The sequence below is a fragment of the Salmo salar genome, chromosome 15 (assembly GCF_965601325.2).
Source record: "Salmo salar chromosome 15, fSalSal1, whole genome shotgun sequence".
Lineage (NCBI taxonomy): Eukaryota > Metazoa > Chordata > Actinopteri > Salmoniformes > Salmonidae > Salmo > Salmo salar.
Genome location: NC_138305.1, coordinates 58480685 through 58497500, shown reverse-complemented (window position 1 = coordinate 58497500; position 16816 = coordinate 58480685). Strand labels below are relative to the sequence as shown.

Here is a 16816-nt window from a genome sequence, read left to right as displayed (position 1 = left end):
CCGGTGTCTATGCATTCTGATTGATTGGTTACTGGGTTATTTACATTTCCAATCATGTCTGTAGGTTCAATTGACAGGCTGGGAAAAGTGGTCCAGACACATGAGTTTGAACGTGAGTTATTGACATGACTTATTGTTATAGACTTGAGTTATTACTTTGTAGATGTTGGTCTTGATTGGATCAGATTGGCATTATGCCTGAAACGTTATTGGCAAAAGATCAGAATTGGGCTGCCTGTGTAAACGCAGCCTCAGTGTGTGAATATGAGACTGGAACAGTGTACCATAGGGCAATTGGGACTCGTAGACGTCAACACAACGAAATAACACTTCAAACATAATAGATCTACTGAACGTAAAGACGATAAGCAGACACAGGATAGGGTCAGAGGTCAGGGTATTAGTGGGTTAAGGGTCAGGAGGGGTCACAGTTCTCATTGTGCTGAGGAATCAGACCTGGGTTCATATACTATTAGAAATCTTTCAAATACTTTGAGCGTTTTCTTTAGCCTGCCTGGAGTGCCAGGTAGGCTGGGTTTGCACTTTTGCGACTGTTATATTTGTCCATTGCACCTGGCAAGCTCAATAAAGCCAAGCTGAAGTATCGGAAATGGTTTCAAGTACTATTTGAACCTCAGTCTGGTTGTAATCAGACTAAACCTCCAGTGATGGATTGGGACTGTCAGGACCTGGTTAGAGCTAAACTAAAGGCTTTTATCCTCCATGTTAAACAACCTTGTTTACTTTCAATCTCCTTCAATCTCCTCTCAAATGCTATTTTTGTCCCTTCTGTTCTTCATGGCCTTGTCTCGTCTATTCTCATCTTTTATTCAAGAGCATCAACACCACCTTCATTCGTTTTGCGGTTTCCCAAAATGCCATCGGATGCTGTTTGATTATAAAACACCCTTTTATCTTTTTTCTTGTACCTTTTTTGCAAATTGTGATTTTCTGCAAATTGACCACTAGGCTAAGTAAAGGTGCAGAATAAAATATCAGAGTGAAAAAGGAGTCCCTCCACATACTTCAATCAGATGTCATTCTAGTGTTTTCGATTTGCTGTGCTTTCAGTCAGCGATGACCTTGGTCAGTCTTCACCTCGTGTCTCCTGATCAGTTTGAAAGCATTAGTTAAGTTATCCTACTTCAGTTGTCAGGAAGGTATGAGGTTTCCCTGACCTCATGTCCCCATGCCACCTCTGTGTGCCAGCTGTACCCTGCGCCACCTCTGTGTGCCAGCTGTACCCTGTGCCACCTCTGTGTAAGAGTGCTCCTCACCAGTTAGGTCAGGCTGGTGTGTGGTATCCTCATAGCCGTCCTCGTGCCACCCCTCATGCCACCACTTTGCCAGCCTTTCTAACCTCTAGGATACCTTCCGTCCTAGGTAGCCCTGTGTGGTGGTTTAGTTATTCCCTCCTAGTTTCCATGTCCCCGTGCCACCCCAGTGCTGCAGCGCCCCGTTGGCTCGTCACCGGGCAGTTAATTTGGGTTTATGAGGTGAGGAGTGTTCCGCTGGGTGTTACCCTAGCAGCCGTATTAGACTGTGCCTAGTGACAGGGGAGCCCCCAGCCTATGGGACAGGGGAGTTATCTAACATAATTATCTCACTGTCAGAGTTCACCAAGCAGGGGTTCGCCAGGGGTTGGCACTGCCAGGACACTCTGTTCTACAGCTCACGTGTTTAGGAGGAGAACGTGTGGATGGATGGTGGGGGATTGTTGTTATATGGAGTAGAGGATGTTGGTTTGGAATAGTCAGTGGTTGATTAACTGATACAGAGAACAGGGTATCTCTAATTTTCTTCTGTTTGAGCGCCGGGTCCCCAAAAAAACAGTCATATTAAAGTGAGTACCAGCATCTTTTGAATTCACTTCTTGTAATAAATAGTGTTGAATATAGCTAGGAGGGTTATGCAGAAAGCCCAGCCACGACATTGGACATGTATTTTTTTTAAAGTCTTGGTGTATTTTAAATGGAATATTTTGTCATTTTCAGTCTTTTCTGATAGATATTCGGCAGGGTATATTGCTTGATGAATATTCAGTCTTGACTCTGAGTGTTGTCCTTGGCTGTGCGGCTGGCCCGGAGCCTCAGATCTCAACTGGAAGTGTGCAACTGTCAATATAGTCCCCCGGTAGGATGTGTGCATCTGTCAATATGGTCCCCTGGTAGAACATCACAGATGGTAGACGGATGTGTTTGACGGGCATGGCCCACCTTCTGTCTCTCTCTTTCTCTCTCTCTCTCTTTCTCCCGTCCTTTCTTTCTCCCATGCTTTCTCGCCTTCTATCTCTCTTGTCTCCTTCTGTTAGTGCTAGTAGACATGGTTGTTCCTCCTACTACACTAATACAGTGTGATCAGTGTTAGTACATCAGTTGGGATCTTTATAAGCCACAATATGAGGTCCTAAACCTAGCATGAAAATGCACTCTTGTAGCTGTGTGGGCTAAGATAGTCAAAATGTTTGCCTTGGGATAAGTTGAAGGAATGACCACCATACCCCATACAAATGATGATTACCATTTGTCCGTTTTTTTTTGTTGTTGTTGCATTTTGTATTGTTTACATAGCCGACGTCGTCACACCCTGTGCATACAAACGTAAAACGATCAGCCCCCCTTGAGGTTCTTGAAAGAGCAGCCAAGGAAGTGAGAGAAGGGAATGAAGTCCATTTGAGGGGATGAAATCCAACAGCAAGGGATAAAAATATAGACTGAACGACAGTGAAAATTAACATGTACCCGTGTGAAAGAGAGGCTATGGTAGAGTAGCAGAGGAACACAAAGTCTTATCTGTAGACATGGAGTCTGAGTTTTGCGGACCGGTTTCATAGGCTTAGTAGCATCAAATGCAGAGAACTTGCCTATGAATTGGTACATTGAAACAACATCCCTGTCCCAGACAACTGGTATAGAAGGGAAAAGTGGAAGGGAAAAGTGGAAGGGAAAAGTGGAAGGGAAAAGTGGAAGGGGGAAAGGAAAGGGGAAAGGGGGAAACCTAGTCAGTTGTACAACTGAAATGTGTCTTCCGCATTTAACCCAACCTCTGATATTGAACAGAGATCTGTATCTGAATGTAGGCATACATTTAAGATATACAATATACCACACCTCCATTCATTGAATTAAACGTTGACCTACAGTGCCTTCAGAAAGTATTCACACCCCTTGACTTTTTCCAGGTTTTCTTGTGTTACAGCCTGAATTTAAAATGGATTAAATTGAGATTTTGTGTCACTGGCCTACACACAATACCACATAATTTCAAAGTGGAATTATGTTTTTAGAATTGTTTACAAATGAAAAGCTGAAATGTATTCAACCCATTTGTTATGGCATTCGTAAATAAGTTCAGGAGTAAAAATGTGCTTAACAAGTCACATAATAAGTTGTATGGACTCTGTGCAATAATAGTGTTTACCATGATTTTTGAATGACTACCTCATCTCTGTACCCCACACATACAATTATCTGTAAGGTCCTTCAGTCCAACAGTGAATTTCAAAGACAGATTCACTACAAAGACCAGTGAGGTTTTCCAATGAGACAGATGATGAGACAGAAAGGCAGAGTGACAGAACGAGGGAGAGGGAGATGAGAGAAGGGGGGTAGACGGAGAGAGCCAGCTGTGCCTGACAGAATTTGGAAAGGAGAGTGGCTGTTTGTGTGTGTGTGCGCATGCTTGTGTGTTCTGTGTTTGATGTTAAGTACACAGCAACATGCTCTACATCAAAACACCCACTACATCTACTACAAATTACTGCAGCGCGAGTTTGATTAAATTGCCCAGCTGTCCATTATTTTACTAGGTTGCTTTCTCCAGTTTTGGGATTACTGAACACAACACAGGTGTGGTAGTAGTTGTGTGGTTGTAGGTGGTGTGGTAGTAGTTGTGTGGTAGTAGATGGTGTGGTAGTAGGTGTGTGGTAGTGTGTGGTGTGGTAGTAGGTCTGTGGTAGTAGGTGGTAGGTGTTTGGTAGAAGGGGGTAGTAGGTGTGTGGTATAGGTGGTAGTATGTGTGTGTGGTAGTAGGGGGTAGTATGTGTGTGAGGTAGTAGGTCTGTGGTAGTAGGTGGTAGTATGGGTGTGGTATAGGTGGTAGTATGTGTGTGGTACAGGTGGTAGTATGTGTGTGGTAGTAGGTGTGTGGAAGTAGGGGGTAGTAGGTGTGTGTGTGGTAGTAGGTCTGTGGTACTATGTGTGTGATAGTAGGTGTGTGGTATAGGTGGTAGTAGGTGTGTGGTATAGGTGGTAGGTGTGTGGTAGTAGATGGTAGTAGGTGTGTAGTATAGGTGGTAGTATGTGTATGGTAGTAGGTGTGTGGTAGTAGATCTGTAGGTGTGTGGTAGTAGGTGGTGTGGTAGTAGGTGTTTGGTAGTAGGTTTGTGGTAGGTCTGTGGTAGTAGATGGTAGTAGGTCTGTGGTAGTAGATGGTAGTAGGTGTGTGGTAGTAGATGGTAGTAGGTGTGTGGTAGTAGGGGTAGTAGGTGTGTGTGTGTGGTAGTAGGGGTAGTAGGTGTGTGGTAGTAGGGGGTACTGTGTGTGTGTGTGTGGTACTATGTGTGTGTGATAGTAGGTGTGTGGTATAGGTGGTAGTAGGTGTGTGGTAGTAGATGGTGGTAGGTGTGTGGTAGTAGGGGTAGTAGGTGTGTGGTAGTAGGGGGTACTATGTGTGTGTGGTACTATGTGTGTGGTACTAGGTGTGTGAGAGTAGGTGTGTGGTATAGGTGGTAGTAGGGGTAGTAGGTGTGTTGTAGTAGGGGTAGTAGGTGTGTGGTAGTAGGGCGTAGTAGGTGTGTGGTAGTATGTATGTGTGGTACTATGTGTGTGATAGTAGGTGTGTGGTGGTATGTGTGTGTGGTAGTAGGTGTGTGGTAGTAGATGGTGTGGTAGTGTGTGGTAGTAGGTCTGTGGTAGTAGGTGGTAGGTGTTTGGTAGAAGGGGGTAGTAGGTGTGTGGTATAGGTGGTAGTATGTGTGTGTGGTAGTAGGTGTGTGGTAGTAGGGGGTCGTATGTGTGTGGTAGTAGGTCTGTGGTAGTAGGTGGTAGTATGTGTGTGGTATAGGTGGTAGTATGTGTGTGGTATAGGTGGTAGTATGTGTGTGGTAGTAGGTGTGTGGAAGTAGGGGGTAGTAGGTGTGTGTGTGGTAGTAGGTCTGTGGTACTATGTGTGTGATAGTAGGTGTGTGGTATAGGTGGTAGTAGGTGTGTGGTATAGGTGGTAGGATGTGTGTGGTAGTAGATGGTAGTAGGTGTGTGGTAGTATGTGTATGGTAGTAGGTGTGTAGTATAGGTGGTAGTATGTGTATGGTAGTAGGTGTGTGGTAGTAGATCTGTAGGTGTGTGGTAGTAGGTGGTGTGGTAGTAGGTGTTTGGTAGTAGGTTTGTGGTAGTAGGTCTGTGGTAGTAGATGGTAGTAGGTCTGTGGTAGTAGATGGTGGTAGGTGTGTGGTAGTAGATGGTAGTAGGTGTGTGGTAGTAGATGGTAGTAGGTGTGTGGTAGTAGGGGTAGTAGGTGTGTGTGTGTGTGTGTGTGTGTGTGTGTGTGTGTGTGTGTGGGTGGTAGTAGGGGTAGTAGGTGTGTGGTAGCAGGGGGTACTGTGTGTGTGTGTGTGTGTGGTACTAGGTGTGTGTGATAGTAGGTGTGTGATAGTAGGTGTGTGGTATAGGTGGTAGTAGGTGTGTGGTAGTAGATGGTGGTAGGTGTGTGGTAGTAGGGGTACTATGTGTGTGTGGTACTATGTGTGTGTGGTACTATATGTGTGTGGTACTATGTGTGTGTGGTACTATGTGTGTGGTACTATGTGTGTGGTACTATGTGTGTGGTATAGGTGGTAGTAGGGGTAGTAGGTGTGTTGTAGTAGGGGTAGTAGGTGTGTGGTAGTAGGGGGTAGTAGGTGTGTGGTAGTATGTATGTGTGGTACTATGTGTGTGATAGTAGGTGTGTGGTGGTATGTGTGTGTGGTAGTAGGTGTGTGTGGTAGTAGGTGTGTGGTAGTAGGTGTGTAGTATAGGTGGTAGTATGTGTATGGTAGTAGGTGTGTGGTAGTAGGTGTGTAGTATAGGTGATAGGTGGTAGTATGTGTATGGTAGTAGACCTGTGGTAGTAGATGGTAGTAGGATTTTGGTATTGGTGGTAGTAGGTGTATGGTAGTAGATCTGTGGTAGTAGATGGTAGTAGGTGTGTGGTATAGGTTATAGTATGTGTATGGTAGTAGATCTATGGTAGTAGGTGTGTGGTATGTGTATGGTAGTAGATATGTGGTAGTAGGTGTGTGGTAGTAGGTGTTTGGTAGTAAAATAATCAGAATTCGTGCAATCATAACAGTTTTGAGACATAACTTGTCCAAAAAAAGTGGTCTCTTGGCACTTTTATTGGGTAAGTTGAGCATGGGGACAGGGTAAGTTGAGCATGGAGACAGGGTAAGTTGAGCTGCCTTGGGGTAAGTGGGTGATGGTGTCCTGTGACAGTGGGTGCTGTAACTCCACCACTCAGGAACATTCATTGTCTTCTTGGTAAGCAACTCAAGTGTGGATTTGGCCTTGTGTTTTAAGTTATTGTCCTGCTGAAAGGTGAATTCATCTCGTAGTGTCTGGTAGAAAAACAGACTGTGCTCAGCTCCATTCTTTTAATTTATTTTTATCCTGAAATAATCCCCAGTCCTTACTATTACAAGTATACCCATCACATGATGAAGCCACCACTATTCTTGAAAATATTGAGAGTGGTACTCAGTAATGTGTTGTTTCAGATTTACCTCAAACATAACACTTTGTATTCAGGACGACAAAAAATGAATTGCTTTGCCACATTTTTTTCTGTATTACTTTAGTGCCTTGATGCAAAAGGGATGCATGTTTTGGAATATTTGTATTCTGTACAAGCTTCCTTCTTTTCACTCTGTCAATTAGGTTAGTATTGTGGAGTAACTACAATGTTGTTGATCCATCTTCAGGTTTATCCTATCACAGCCATTAAACTCTGTAGCTGTTTTAAAGTCACCATTGGCCTCTTGGTGAAATCCATGAGCGGTTTCCTTCCTCTCCGGCAACTTAGTTAGGAAGGACGCCTGTATCTTTGTAGTGACTAGGTGTAATGATACACCATCCAAAGTGTAATTAATAACTTCACCATGCTCAAATGGATATTCAATGTCATATTTGTTTACCCATCTACCAATAGGTTTCCATCTTTGCAAGGTATTGGAAAACCTCCCTGGTCTTTGTGGTTGAATCTGTGTTAGGAATTCCCTGCTCGACTGAGGGATCTTACAGATAGTTGTATGTGTGGGGTACAGAGATGAGGTAGTCACTCAAAACGAATGTTAAGTTCTATGTGTAACAATAGTGTTTATTATGTGACTTTTTTTTTTTTTTACAATTTCTTTCTCCTGCCATAACAGGGTTGAATACTTATTGGCCCAAGACACAGCTTTCAATTTTAATTAATTTGTAAATATATAAAAAAAACATAATTCCACTTTGACATTATGGGGTATTGTGTGTAGGCCACTAACAAAACATCTCAATTGAGTCCATTTTAAATTCAGCCTGTAACACAAGAAAATGTGGAAAAGTCAAGGGGTGTGAATACTTTTTCTCAAGGCACTGTATCCTACGTACCTCAGCCCTTCTGAAAATACATAGTTGGCAGAGTCTGCTGTCTGATCCGAAAATGGCCATCATTACTGATGCAGTGACCGACGTTACAAAGTGTTCATTCATAGATGGGAAGAGTTCTTGGACGAGTTCAATGTGTTAGGGGGCAACACACCACACACACACACACACACACACACACACACACACACACACACACAGACTCACATACACAGGCCAACGTTCTCAGGTTAGACGTCATCGTTGACTATTTCCGTAAGCCGGTATCGATAATAATGCGAGATGAAGCGCCGTCTTGAGACAGTTGGCGTCATTCTGAGGTAAAACGACACGTGTGTAGACTCGGGGTAGTGTATGTCTGCGTGATGGATTGATTATAGTCATCATTATGACTGAGTCAGGTTTTTCCCAGTACTACAAAGAAAGGCAATTTGATAGTGCATAAATCATACTTATTTTAACAGCCCAGGAGACATGTGGCCCACCTGTCTTAACACAATGTCTCTCTCTCCCTCTCTCTCTATCCCTCTCTACACCCCCCCTGTCCTCCTCCCCCTCTCCCGCTCTCTCCAGGTGTGAGCAGCCATGACTAAGTCCTATGAGTTTAATTGGCAGAAGCACCTGCCTGGCTTCATGCAGGAAGGAGCTTCCTTCGACAGGTTTGATGAGGTGAGAAACAAACTCAAACTCAAACATACAGTACTTAAAAAAAAAAAAACATTGCCACAGATTGCCAACTGCCAACTTGTCCTCCAACCAATCCTCCATGTTGACAACTTGACATTAATCATCATATTAAAATGATTACTAACTAGAATGTAGTTGTCTCTGTACTTTGGGTTCTATCAGAATTAGTGCATCTCAAACAAGGTTATCCTGAAACTCTATATCTATGGCTTGTAGCTCTGTGTGTATGGGGATCAGTGGTCCACCCTACCCTAATGACAGTCCTCTCGTGGGACATTAAGACACAAACACACACATGAGTAAGGCCATCTTCTTTATGGCGTTTATAAATCATCGTGTTAGGCCACACATGCACACACATACACACACACACACACACACATAAGTAGGGCTATCCCCATTATGTCATAATAACTCATTGTGTTAGTCATCAGAGCTACAGACAGTCACCACATTGATTCACCACATTAACCAACTTTGTCATGGCGACCAAAAGTCTGACAGTCTGCTGTGAGTGTGTGCGGTATGTGTCGATGTGTGTGTCCTCCCTCCCTGTGTCCTCCCTCCCACGTTTCCCCTCTCTAACTCAATCAGGCCAGTTAGCTGGGGGATGGCAAATCTAGGACTGGGCGTGCCACACACACGCGAGCGCGCACACACACACACACGTTGAGATAACGATCAGGAATCCCTTTAACGCAGTCTTCAGTGAGGAGGATCCCTCCATGGATAAACACAGAGGGAAAACAACGTCATCACTAACATCAAAGGGCATCTTTAACTGAGCCTTGGAACTAGGACAGCCTGGTTACTTTGGAATACATTCCCCCTGTGTATTAACTTAGTGTGTATTTCTGTGCTTCTACTAGCTATGGGCCCTCTACCCTGCTAGGACTTTTGGGAGACTGGGTGGCTGGGTGGAGAGCTATAGTGAATCTCTGCCAAGCTACTGGTGAATCTAGTTCATAACCGACAAGCTGTTCGTTCACCCATTTTTAACATCTCGATTTAAAGTTTGTTAGGAGAGGTTAAAAAGGCAAGAACACAGTTGTTTGATCTTGATACGTGACCTCCGTTATGTTTAATGAATACCCACTGGGCGAGCGCGTGAGATCACCATTCCATTTTTGGTTGACTATGGGTATTTACCGATAGGCTACAAGTGTAGACTAGAAATAGAATGAATAACATTAGCCGGAGCAACGCTACTGATCTATGTGTTTGTGGCCAGCGTTATGAGATGTAGGTCATTTAGGAGTGGGTTGCTTTACATCTCACATATAAAATAGTGTCGAGCAACTGACCACGGTGGCACTGTTTGACTTGCTTATCTCCCTCTTTAATCTAATCACAGTTAACAAAAGCGATCACTAGCCAGCCTTTGAAAAGGCGAAACCTCGACTCGATGCTCAGAAAACGGGGATGAACCTTTATTATGATTAAAGAACAACATAATTATAGACAAGCTGGTAGTCGTCTACATTGGAGTTAGCTGAAAGTGTGTGTGTGTGTGTGTGTGTGTGTGTGTGAGAGAGAGATATATAATAGCTGATGCTCAGGCTGTCTAATAGAAGGCCTGCGGGGGACGTCTGTGTTGATTAACATGGCAGACGCGCCTCGCCCACAGACACACACACACACACGCGCTTAAATATGCTAATCAGGAAGGATTCTTCCAGAGTCCGCTCTCAGCTCACTTAAACCCCACAGTGCAACAGACGGTGAAGACGGGGCAGCGCATACTAATTCCAACGTGAGAGGAATGGCTATTAACAGTTTGATACTCAGCATGGTCCGTCTGCGTTGAAGTGACGTCCGTCTTTGTTGTATCCAACACAACCATATGACGCACAGGCAGACACTGAGTGGGAGAGATGGTCATTGATGTTGGACCGTATTGTTGCCTAGCTTTTCTGCTTCTCTTCTTTGCCTCGTTTGACCGGCAGTGACACTAAGTCATTTCGAAACAATATTGAAGTCACGTGATTTCTTTTAAATGGCCCTTTCAAACTATTGATCGATTGTATCACCTGACTAAATTTCGATCTCGGTAATCATTCAGAAGTGTTCCATGGGGACCAAGTAGTCTGTGAGGACATGATCACTATGGCTGGGAATTGCCAGGGATCTCACGATATGATATTATCACTATAGTTTTCTGCCGATAAATATATGTACTGCAATTTTCACCATTTTCCTTTCTGTTTGTCCAGTGCCTTTGGAAAGTATTCAGACCTCTTGATGTTTTCCACATTTCTTTTTATGTTACAGCCTTATTCTAAAATGTATTAAATGTTTGATTAAAATAAAACTATCTACACACAATAACACCATAATGACAAAGCAAATTCAGGTTTTTAGAAGGGCCTTGGTCAGGGAGGTGACCAAGAACCCGATAGTTACTCTGACAGAGCTCCAGAGTTCCTCTGTGGAGATGGGAGATCCTTCCAGAAGAACAACCATCTCTGCAGCACTCCACCAACCAGGACTTTATGGTAGAGTGGCCAGACGGAAGCCACTCCTCAGTAAAAAGCACATGACAGCCCACTTGGAGTTTGCCAAAAGGCACCTAAAGGACTCTCAGACTGTGATGAAACCAAGATTGAACTCTTTGGCCTAAATGCCAAGCATCACGTCCGGAGGAAACCTGGCACCATCCCTACGATGAAGCATGGTGGTGGCAGCATCATGCTGTGGGAATGTTTTTCAGCAGCAGGGACTGGGAGACTAGTCAGGATCGAGGGAAAGATGAATGGAGCAAAGTACAGACAGATCCTTGATGAAAACCTTCTCCAAAGCACTCAGGTCCTCAGACTGGGGCGAAGGTTCACCTTCCAACAGGACAACGACCCTAAGCACACAGCCAAGAAAATGCAGAAGTGGCCTCGGGACAAGTCTCTGAATATTCTTGAGTGGCCCAGCCAGAGCCTGGACTTGAACCCGATCGAACATCTCTGCAGAGACCTAAAAATAGCTGTGCAGCGATGCTCCCCATCCAACCTGGCAGAGCTTGAGAGGATCTGCAGAGAAGAATGGGACAAACTCCCCAAATACAGGTGTGCCAAGCTTGTAGCGTCATACCCAAGAAGACTCGAGGCTGTAATCGCTACCGAAGGTGCTTCAACAAAGTACTGAGTAAAGGGACTGAACACCTCCAAGAATGGCCCCTCTCCCCACAGTTGTGATTACTACCTCTGAGGGTTTAGAGCTTGAGGTCGTCACCTCATACAAGTACTTGGGAGTATGGCTAGACAGTACACTGTCCTTCTCTCAGCACAAATCAAAGCTGCAGGCAAAAGTTAAATCTAGACTTGGTTTCCTCTATCGTAATCGCTCCTCTTTCACCCCAGCTGCCAAACTAACCCTGATTCATATGATCATCCTACCCATGCTAGATTACGGAGACATACCGTAATTTCCGGACTATAAGCCACTACTTTTTTTCCACGCTTTGGACCTCGCGGCTTAAACAATGACGCGGCTAATATATGGATTTTTCTCGCTTTCAAATGATTTTTTTTTTTTTTTTTAAACACATTCTGTGACGTGCTCAGTTTTTTGGCGGCATGAAGCTTTCATTAGACCAATGAAATTGCCGAACGGGTTAAGGTCAAACAACTTTTTCGTTTACTGTTTAGATTAAATCGAGCGCGCTCAAACTTCCCATCATTCTGGTTACGGTAGTCATTTTGTCACCCTCATCATGGCAAAGACACGGAGAAATGCATATGATGCAGCTTTCAAGTTGAAGGCGATTGATCTGGCTGTTGGAAAAGGAAATAGAGCTGCTGCACGGGAGCTTGGTCTGGAGCAATGACTTTCTTGGTAGGCTACTGTTTACTGCAAATTTTTTGTTACAAGCCGTGTTTCGTTAATAAAGCCTATTTATTTTTGTTACAAGCCGTGTTTCGTTAAAGCCTGTGTAAAGTTTATTTGTTTCAATGTACCGGTAGGCACCTGCGGCTTATAGGCATGTGCGGCTTATTTATGTTCAAAATAATATATATTTTTAAATTCAGTGGGTGCGGCTTATATTCAGGTGCGCTTAATAGTCCGGAAATTACGGTAATTTATAGATCAGCAGGTAATGGTGCTCTCGAGTGGCTAGATGTTCTTTACCATTCGGCCATCAGATTTGCCACCAATGCTCCTTATAGCACACATCACTGCACTCTATACTCCTCTGTAAACTGGTCATCACTGTATACCCGTCGCAAGACCCACTGGTTGATGCTTATTTATAAAACCCTCACTCCCCCCTATCTGAGATGTCTACTGCAGCCCTCATCCTCCACATACAACACCCGTTCTGCCAGTCACATTCTGTTAAACGTCCCCAAAGCACACACATCCTTGGGTCACTCTTTTCAGTTCGCTGCAGCTAGCGACTGGAACGAGCTGCAACAAACACTCCAACTGGACAGTTTTATCTCAATCTCTTCATTCAAAGACTCAATCATGGACACTCTTACTGACAGTTGTGGCTGCTTTGCGGGATGTATTGTTGTCTCTACCTTCTTGCCCTTTGTGCTGTTGTCTGTGCCCAGTAATGTTTGTACCATGTTTTGTTCTGCGACCATGTCGTTCGCTGCCATGTTGTGTTGCTACCATGCTGTGTTGTCATGTGATGCTGCCTTGCTATGTTGTTGTCTTAGGTCTCTCTTTATGTAGTGTTGTGTTGTCTCTTGTCGTTGTGTGTTTTGTCCTATATTTATATGTTATATACAGTTGAAGTCGGAAGTTAACATACACCTTAGCCAAATACATTTCAACTCAGTTTTTCACAATTCCTGATATTTAAACCTAGTAAAAATTCCCTTTCTTAGGTCAGTTAGGATCCCCACTTTATTTTAAGAATGTGAAATGTCAGAATAATAGTCGAGAGAATGATTTATTTCAGTTTATATTTCTTTCATCACATTCCCAGTGGGTCAGAAGTTTACGTACACTCAATTAGTATTTGTCTTTACATTTTGTAACTTGGGTCAAATGTTTCCGGTAGCCTTCCACAAGCTTCCCACAATAAGTTCAATGAATTTTGGCCCATTCCTCCTGACAGAGCTGGTGTAACTGAGTCAGGTTTGTAGGCCTCCTTGCTCGCACATGCTTTTTCAGTTCTGCCCACAATTTTTCTACAGGATTGAGGTCAGGGCTTTGTGATGGCCACTCCAATACCTTGACTTTGTTGTCCTTAAGCCATTTTGCCACAGCTTTGTAAGTGTACTTGGGGTCATTGTCCATTTAGAAGACCCATTTGCGACCAAGCTTTAACTTCCTGACTGATGTCTTGAGATGTTGCTTCAATATATCCACATAATTTTCCTCCCTCATGATGCCATCTATTTTTGTGAAGTGCACCAGTCCCTCCTGCAGCAAAACACCCCCACAACATGATGCTGCCACCCCCGTGTTTCTTGGTTGGGATGGTGTTCTTCGGCTTGCAATCCTCCCCCTTTTTCCCTCAAACATAACGATGGTCATTATGGCCAAACAGTTCTATTTTTGTTTCATCAGACCAGAGGACATTTCTCCAAAAAGTACAATCTTTGTCCCCATGTGCAGTTGCGAACCATAGTCTGGCTTTTTTATGGTGGTTTTGGAGCAGTGGCTTCTTCCTTGCTGAGCGGCCTTTCAGGTTATGTCGATATAGGACTCGTTTTACTGTGGATATAGATACTTTTGTACCTGTTTCCTCCAGCATCTTTACAAGGTCCTTTGCTGTTGTTCTGGGATTGATTTGCACTTTTCACACCAAAGTACGTTCATCTCCAGGAGACTGAGCGGTATGACGGCTGCGTGGTCCCATGGTGTTTATACTTGCGTACTATTGTTTGTACAGATGAACGTGGTACCTTCAGGCGTTTGGAAATTGCTCCCAAGGATGAACCAGACTTGTGGAGGTCTACAATTTTTTTTCTGAGGTCTTGGCTAATTTCTTTTGATTTTCCCATGATGTCAAGCAAAGAGGCACTAAGTATGAAGGGAGGCCTTGAAATACATCCACAGGTACACCTCCAATTGACTCAAATGATGTCAATTAGCCTATCAGAAGCTTCTAAAGCCATGACATCATTTTCTGGAATTTTCCAGGCTGTTGAAAGGCACAGTCAACTTAGTGTATGTGAACTTCTGACCCGCTGGAATTGTGATACAGTGAATTTTAAGTGAAATAATCTGTCTGTAAACAATTGTTGGAAAAATTACTTGTGTCATGCACAAAGCAGATGTCCTAACTGACTTGCCAAAACTATAGTTTGTTAACAAGACATTTGTGGAGTGGTTGAAACACTTAGGTTGGAGTCATTAAAAATAGTTTAAGTAAACTTCCGACTTCAACTGTGTATGTATATATACAAATACTTTTTGAGATCAACTGACACTAACCAAAGAGTTTATCAAATTGAACAACTCCTGTTTAATTTACGTTATATATATGTATATATATTTTATCCCCGTTCCCACAGGAGGTCTTTTGCTTTTTGGTAGGCCGTCATTGTAAATAAGAATTTGTTCTTAACTGACTTGCCTAGTTAAATATTGGTTAAATCAAAAATAAAAAGTGATATTTCAGTTTCTTTTTTTTATATGTTTGCCCAAAAATCTAAAAACAGTTTTACTATGTCATTAACTTCTATGGGCGGTACACACTATCAACAGCCAGTGAAATAGCATGGCGCAAAATACAAAACAGCAAAAATCTCATAATTTCATTTTCTCAAACAATCAACTATTTTACACCATTTTAAAGATAAACTTCTCGTTAATCTAACCACATTGTCCGATTTCAAAAAGGCTTTACGGCGAAAGCATAAAGTTAGATTATGTTAGGACATAAACTTCACGAGAAAAACCACACAGGCATTTTCCAAGCAAGGACATGCATCACAAAAAACAAAAATACAGCTAAAATATTCACTAACCTTTGATCTTCATCAGATGGCACTCATAGGACTTCATGTTACACAATACATGTATGTTTGCTCAATAAAGTTCATATTTATATCCAAAAACCCCATTTTACATTGGCGCGTGATGTTCAGAAAATGTATTCCCACCAAAACTTTCGGTGAATGAACACATCAATTTACAAAAATACTCATCATAAACGTTGATACAATTTACAACAGTTATTGAAAGAATTATAGATATACTTCTCCTTAATGCAACCGCTGTGTCAGATTTTAAAATAGCTTTACGGAGAAAGCACATTTTTCAATATTCTGAGTACATAGCTCAGTCATCAAAGCAAGCTATACAGATACCCGCCAAGTTCTGGGGTCAACTAAACTCAGAATTAGTATTGTAAATATTCTCTTACCTTTGCTGATCTTCGTCAGAATGCACTCCCAGGACTCCTACTTCCACAATAAATGTTATTTTTGTTCGAAACACTCCATATTTATGTCCAAATACCTCCGTTTTGTTCGTGCATTCAGATCACTATCCAAAGGCATAACGCGCAAGCGTAAATCTAGACACGAAAAGTCAAATAGTTCCATTACCGTTCGTAGAAACATGTCAAACGTTGTTTACAATCCTTAGGGTCTTTTTAACATAAAACATCGATAATATTCCAACCGGACAATAGCGTATTCATTACAGAGGAAAAAGAAGGAGTAAACAACTCACTGGTCCCAGGCAGTCCACTCATTGACTGAGCTCCTATTTTCTGCCCAGTAACAGGAGAAGGATGAAACACGTTTCTAAAGGCTGTTGACAGCCAATGGAAGCCTTAGGAAGTGCAACGTGACCCCACAGACACTGTAGTTTCGATAGGGATTCAAAAGAAGAACTACAATTCTCAGATTTCCCACTTCCTGGTTGGATTTTTCTCAGGTTTTTGCCTGCCATATGAGTTTTGTTATACTAACAGACATCGTTCAGTTTTAGAAACTTCAGAGTGTTTGCTATCCAAATCTACAAATAATATGCAAATATTTGACTCAGGGCCCTTTTCATCCGAAATGAAAATACTGCCCCCTATACCTTAAAAAGTTAAGGGGTATTGTGTGTATATTGATGAGGGAAACGTTATCCATTTTAGAATAAGGTTGTAACCTAACAAAATGTGGAAAAAGACAAGTAGTCTGAATACTTTGCAAATGCACAGTTTGGTGATTCGATACTGTGATTTTATTGGGATTCGATGTTCCAAACATATTGCTCACCGTATGTCTGCTGCGGAGGGACAAGAGAGAGCCCTGAGAAAACACGTTTTAATCAGTCATGGAAATTAAAGTGCTGAAAACAAGCTGGCTCCCTATTTAAAAAAAATGGAGAACAAGCTATGAAGGAAAAATACTGGAGATTTGGGGCAGGCACCGCCAACTAGCGCAACAATAATATTGCAATATTGTCAAAACAATACGATATATAGTCAAAAATAATATCCTGATATGCAACTGTATCGATTTTTTTACTACATTACTAATGACTTCATAGAGAGAGAGAGAGAGAGAACATGTTGCCCAACAATGATCTATCTGCACTGACTGCTCTGACAATCAGTG

General features: G+C 42.7%; 1 protein-coding gene across 6 annotated transcripts in view; it reads left to right on the top strand.

Moving 5' to 3' along the window:
• LOC106571557 (1-phosphatidylinositol 4,5-bisphosphate phosphodiesterase beta-4) overlaps nucleotides 1–16816 on the top strand; it is a 132417-nt gene that overhangs the window by 64915 nt on the left and 50686 nt on the right. For all 6 annotated transcript variants that reach the window (XM_014144727.3, XM_014144720.3, XM_014144721.3 and 3 more), the window contains one exon: nucleotides 8193–8288. In XM_014144727.3, the coding sequence (XP_014000202.2) occupies nucleotides 8205–8288 (84 nt within the window). In that variant the 5' untranslated portion in view covers nucleotides 8193–8204. The remainder of the gene's footprint in view (nucleotides 1–8192; nucleotides 8289–16816) is intronic.